Below are 6,421 nucleotides of genomic sequence, written 5' to 3' on the forward strand. Positions count from 1 at the left end.
CTGAGTAGCTTGCATCCAGGCCTAAAAAAAATATGAAAAACTTTTTCCTCGTGTTCTAATGCAAACCGCAATTTAGTACTTCTGAGGATTAGTATTAGAGATTATCTGCTACCAGTATTAAAACGTTGCTGAATGTGGTAGTGCAGGACAAAAGTGCACTCACAAGGGGCTCTGGTAACTGACAGCTGCTAAATATTTAGGCACGAAAATTAGGAAAATGATTAAAATTTAAAGACTAGAGACAGAAATCAAAGGAACTTACGCCTCTCATGCCTGTAAATCAGAGCTGGTGCGTAGATTCACAGCAGACTAGATGCAGTTAGTTGGCTGATGAAGTTCATAAATCTGAGGGGTACTAGAACAGTGCGGCCTGTGCATTGAATAGCACTTAAATTGGTGTGGGTGAGCTCTCTTGAATGCATGTACACCGTAGAAGCTCCTATTCCCTAATACTGTTGCCTACAAAAGCCACTGAAATGCAGCATCAAGGTTGTGTGGCCGGAAGAAATCACAGGGGAAAAAGGAAGAAGGCAACTACAAAGAGTCAGAGTTGTCTGGGTGGAAGGGAAAAGGAACTAAGGGCAGCAAAAGGGGAAGAGGTTAACTGAGCTTGGTGTCTCACTGCAATGGGTTTGATCAGCAGAGGGGTGGTTTTCAAGGCCTTGGTATTCGTCTTCTTCATCAGATCATCTCAAGGTACATTTCATCTGTTCCTGCTTCTCGTTTTTCTTAGGCATCACTGAGAATCATCTGCCTTCAAGTTACTTTGTTCAGAACAGTTTTTCAAACTGATCTTATAATGATCAAAGATTCCTCCCTCATGAATGTTGGAGTTCGATAGTTCAAAGCTTTCTTTCATTCGTTCTGCCCATCAGCTTTTTGTATTTCCAAGGCATTTGACATTTTGGCTTCACACAGGAGTCAGAAGTATGGGCTTAAGTGCTGTCAGACTTATAACTAATTTACTATTCCACTTGTCATCAACTTGTACCGATACTACTGTCTAATTTTACTATTGTTTCCCCCCTCAGAAATTTTGCTACTGTTTCTGAGTGGCGTATTGTATATTCTACACATCTCAGTTATAAAACAGCACAATATATGAAGGCATCATTAAAGTAAAACGCTGGAAATTTGGCGAGGGGAAATGAATGGGAGAAAAAGGCGCACCTTTCAAGCTTTCCTAACCAGTAGTAGAAATGTATGATAACCAGAAGAACCTGATGAATGGTGATAGAGTGTTAACCATAACCAGACTGAGATATTCTTGTATACATACAGAAAAGAAAGCGATTGAAACCTTACTCTGAAACAAAGCAGATTCAGATAATAACATGGAACACTTGAAATTGCAGGAGGAGACCATTTCACCAAACTGAATCTCCCTCCCCTTCAGAAGGCAAGCAGGTTCTCCACAATTCAGCATGAGGCATATGACTACATCATTGTTGGTGGGGGCACAGCCGGATGCCCATTGGCAGCGACACTGTCACAGAAGTACAAGGTACTTCTGCTGGAGAGAGGTGGGTCTCCATATGGCAATCGCAACATCACGTATCTGGAGAACTTCCACATTTGCTTGGCAGATGTTTCGCCAGAATCACCTTCTAAAACTTTCATCTCCACCGATGGTGTGATCAATGCCCGCGCAAGTGTCCTGGGTGGTGGAACCTGCATCAACGCCGGCTTCTACAGCCGAGCCAAACCAAGGTACAAAATTTGTCATGTATTTGTACACTGTATTAGATACTAGGGTCATTTGACCTCACTTAAGTTTCAGGGTCTTTCCAATAAAATTTTACGACAGTCGAACAGTGCGTTGCTTTCACAGCCTAAATAGGAACCTCAACTGACAATCGGACATACAAGGATAGGACAGAGCTACTTATAATAAACTTATTACTTATCTATCCTGTAGGCGTGGTGATGTCATATCCTCCAAACAGTGTGCATAGCTTATATCTTAAGAAAGATTGCATTGATTTCTAGTTTCTACACTAAAAGCATATAAATTGACCAATGGAAGAAGCCTAAGTTAGTCTAGACACATTTCTTCAATATGTTTACTGGTCATACAGCTTCTGATACTCGTGATCTAACTAGCCCAGCCTCAGCTGCTATTTACACTACAAACCTTACAAGGGAGCCATAATGGTCATACCAAGATCAAATTTGGTGGACGTCTCATAAAAGTTTCAGAATTTACACTAGAAACCTTAACCAAATTTTATCTCTGCACCTGAGTGTGTCCATATAAACTTATGCTTTGATTGCACCTTTGTCAAGTCAAATGTCACAACACTGAAATTTATTTGGCTTTTGTAGGCAGACAATAGATAATAATGGTAGAACAATATATAGAACTTTCCATGCTGATAGTGATTAGCATGGATAGTAATGGTAGAACAATATATAGTAATAAGGTTCAGCTTACTAGTACAAACAAGTAGTAATTAGCCTGGAGGAAAGCATCTTAGACTGCCTTACCATGTGGTAGCATAGAACGAGGAACGATCCAGCCAAATTTCACTAAGGTTCATGGTAAGTCAAAGTTTTGGGTTAGGAATAGCTTCACAGAGTTCCTTACATTACCAAAACTTCTGAAGAATATGCAGCAGCACCACCAAACTGGAATGATCAAAACACCAGTTGCTGCTCAAATTCCGTTTTTAGATAGTTATTGCTGAATGTTAAGAATATAAGAATGATCTCTGAACCCATCTTGTCTTTATTCCTATCAGTAATGCTATTGTTATAAGTGTATAACTAACATTCATGTGCTTGTCCGTTCAGCTTTGTGCAGGAGGCAGGCTGGGATGAAGAGCTGGTCAACCAGTCCTACCCTTGGGTTGAAGAGAGGATTGTTCATTGGCCCAAAATCGCACCTTGGCAGGCTGCACTCCGGGATGGGCTGCTCGAAGCAGGGATCTCACCTTACAATGGATATACCTATGACCATCTCTATGGAACCAAGGTTGGGGGCACCATATTTGACGAGACTGGGTACCGGCACACTGCTGCCGACCTCCTTGCTGCTGGAAATCCTAACAATCTTAGGGTGCTGCTTCATGCCAGCGTGAACAAAATAGTTTTCTACACGAAACAAGGTAAGCATTGTTCAAGTAAGGCCTAGCTCTTATAATCCCTCCACTTCAATAACAAATAGAAGTTATCAATATACCTCAAGCAGAGAGACTGGGCACTGCAAAGTCGTATATTTTTTACATTAACCTCATCTCTTGCACAGGGAATAGGAAACCAAAGGCTATTGGAGTTCAATTCAAGGATGAGAATGGTGGGCACCACCAAGCCTTCCTCAGCCAAAAGAGGGGTAGTGAGATCATTGTCTCTGCCGGTGCTATTGGCAGCCCCCAGCTACTGTTGCTCAGTGGAATTGGACCCAGGAATGAACTTAAGAAGCACAACATTTCTGTAGTCCTCCTCAACGAGCATGTGGGTAAAGGAATGTCAGACAATCCATTGAACTCCATCTTTATACCTACGAAGAACCCACCACAGCAGTCTCTGATCGAAACTGTTGGAATAACCAATGCCGGTGTGTTTATTGAAGCCAGCAGTGGTTTTGGCCAGTCAGATGATAGCATCAATTGCCACCACGGGATCATGTCCGCTGAGGTTTGGCATATTTTTTAATTTTCTTTTACTACATATTGTTATGTAACTTTCTACTTCTTTACCAGCATCCTGATGCATCACACTAAATATTTTGGGCAGAAACAACACCCTACAGTATCAATCTTAAAAAAACATGCTCTCTATATTGTCTTGCTGAGAGCCAACTTCCCAACTTTTTGAAAGCTGTTGTTCCTTAAGCTTAAGTTTATGGGTGGTCATTGCTCAAGATAAATATATAAGAGGAACCAAGAATCTAGTTATGTACATGGAAAATATATTATTCAGCAAACAGAAAATAACTTACAATGATATACTTCCCAGTTGTTAGCATATTGAGTGTATCATTATATAGTTTCAGAAATTACCTGTTATCAATGTTCTAGAATAGAGTTTATCTTTTCTAATCATTTATAGGCAGTAAGATTGTAAGAAACAGAACGAAACTTTCTCAAATTAATAAAAAAAATAAACGCTTTAGCATATGTCCACTTCCCCCTTTTAAGAAGCATCATTGCTTTCATGCTTCCTAATGAAAATTTTGTAATTTCAATGCAGATTGGGCAGCTGTCGACAGTTCCACCAAAGCAAAGAAGCTTAGATGCAGTCCGAAAGTATGTACATAACAAACAAAACCTACCGAAAGAAGTATTCCACGGAGGTTTCATTCTCGAGAAGATTGATGGCCCACTGTCTACTGGCAATCTAGTACTTGCAGACACTGATATCAACAGCAACCCCAAGGTCACATTCAACTACTTCCAACATCCGCAAGATCTCAGGCGGTGTGTCTATGGGATCAAGACCATCGAGAGCATACTTAAGACAAACCTTTTCTCTAACCTTACTGCCAATGGTGTTGGATATTCAGTGGAAAAGCTACTCAATATGAGTGTAACAGCCAACATAAACTTGATACCGAAGCACACGAATGACACCACATCCTTGGAGCAGTTTTGCAGGGACACAGTAACCACCATCTGGCATTACCATGGTGGATGCCATGTGGGCAAAGTGGTCGATCAACAGTACCGGGTGATTGGCATCTCAGGCCTCCGTGTGGTTGACGGGTCAACCTTATTTAGGTCACCAGGAACAAACCCGCAAGCCACAGTCCTGATGATGGGCAGGTACAGAACAAAAAAATATATATAGTTCTCTTCTATAATCAAACAAATTATGACTTCATGGGCTGATATTCCTTTGTTGTATTTGATGCTCAGATACATGGGGGTGAAGATTCTAAGGGAAAGATTAGGACGAGCAGCTGGAGTATAACAGATTCATGGACCTTATCCACTTCATCGTGTAAGAATGTGACTTAGGAGAGAAGTACATAATGATATAGTGAATCTTATAAGCAATTCATCACGAATAACCAAAGAAAGAAAAGCTAGGAGTTCCATTTGCACTCTTATTGTTCGTGTCGAAGAATATGGTATATTGAAATTATGTGTTGGCTCCACGTTTATACCACTCTTCCTTCATTGGATCTTAAGAACGCTCCTATGACTATGTTCCATATTTCGGACAAGATAGTTTTTTTTTCTTTTCTCGAATACGCAGGAAGCTGCGTATCTGTGTATTAAGAAAGATTAAAGATATAGAGTCTTACACGGTGACCTTGGACAGGTCATGGAATAGCAACATTGTAGCCCTGCGGCTTTACATATGTGCTATTACGAAACGAGGGAACAACCTGAAAACAAGGAACTGCTAAGGTCACAGAACCGAGCCTCACTGACGCAACCTCTCTAAAAGAACAGACAGGTTCTTCGCCCCTGCGGCGCACCATCGTTCTGCATCCTCCCATGTGTAAGCAACTAAAGAGTCTGTAGAGATGTTGTGACGATTGAATATGATGTCATTGCGGGACAACCAAATGCGCCAACAAGTTAGCAATAAGAGGGAATCCAAGCCCTTACGGAGATCGCCCTCGAAGGTCAAGTCACCAATCGAGAAGAACGAATCCATCTACTGGAACTTGGACGCCAAGGATGCGCCACCAAACCTCGCATGCCAAAGTGCAATGCAGTAGGAGGTGATCAGTTGTCTCCGGGAGCTGTGAGCAGTGTGTGCATGAGTCGTTTGGTTGGAGGCCATGTCGCTTCCTTCTCGCCGCGGTCCAGAGGCGACCGTGGAGGTCGAGCCAAGTAAAGAACTTCACTTTCATTAGCGCCCAAGCTTTCCACAGCAATCGAGCACCACCAAACCAGACCAACCCTTAAAACATGACGTGGTAGGCAGATTTGGCTGAGTATTCCCCAGAAGAACTCAAACGCCAGATGACTCGATCAGGCGCATCAATCAGGTTAATGGATCCCAGCTGCGACCAAAGTTGTAAGTACTAGACGATCGCGGCAATGGAGAGCGGCCCAGTAATGTCCCGAACCCAAGTATGATTAAGAATGGCGTCCTTTACCTATCTAGTCTTGAGACGTGATTAAGCGACGCATCGGAAGAGATCCGGCGCCATCAAGCGAATATAACAGCCTTCCAGCCAAGCGTCAGTCCAGAAAAATGTTGATCCCCCATTGCCAATTTCGAACCTTGTGGAAGCTTCAAAGAGAGCCACGACGTCGCGCTCATGATTGAGTGGTAGGCCTGACCACGACTTGGAGGGGCCCGAGCGCTGCCACCATAGCCACCGGAGGCGCAGGGCGATGCCTGCGATCTGCAAGTCTGTTATGCCAAGACCTCCGAACGCCAACGGTCGGCACACCTTTTGCCAGGCAAGAGCACAACGGCCCCTGGACGACACCTTGTTTCCGGCCCAAAGAAAGGTCTT

At 42.8% G+C, this 6,421-nt stretch overlaps 1 protein-coding gene across 1 annotated transcript; it reads left to right on the forward strand.

Annotated features, from left to right (window-relative positions):
• The first annotated feature begins 366 nt into the window (after positions 1-366).
• Positions 367-5,109, forward strand: LOC133896464 (protein HOTHEAD-like). Its single transcript, XM_062337072.1, has 6 exons — positions 367-696; positions 1,356-1,710; positions 2,794-3,107; positions 3,248-3,636; positions 4,192-4,763; positions 4,857-5,109. The coding sequence occupies exons 1-6, from the start codon at positions 627-629 to the stop codon at positions 4,909-4,911; spliced, it is 1,755 nt and encodes a 584-aa protein (XP_062193056.1). The 5' UTR covers positions 367-626; the 3' UTR covers positions 4,912-5,109.
• Positions 5,110-6,421: the final 1,312 nt, after the last annotated feature.

This window comes from Phragmites australis, chromosome 16 (assembly GCF_958298935.1).
Source record: "Phragmites australis chromosome 16, lpPhrAust1.1, whole genome shotgun sequence".
In the NCBI taxonomy this organism is placed as follows: Eukaryota; Viridiplantae; Streptophyta; class Magnoliopsida; order Poales; family Poaceae; genus Phragmites; species Phragmites australis.

Bases quoted from the DNA above. Each gene is read 5' to 3' on its own strand.
- LOC133896464 (XM_062337072.1), top strand. From the start codon at position 627: ATGGGTTTGATCAGCAGAGGGGTGGTTTTCAAGGCCTTGGTATTCGTC. The intron at 3,108-3,247 runs GTAAGCATTGTT...TCTCTTGCACAG, and splicing joins AGTTTTCTACACGAAACAAG to GGAATAGGAAACCAAAGGCT. The intron at 3,637-4,191 runs GTTTGGCATATT...ATTTCAATGCAG, and splicing joins ACGGGATCATGTCCGCTGAG to ATTGGGCAGCTGTCGACAGT.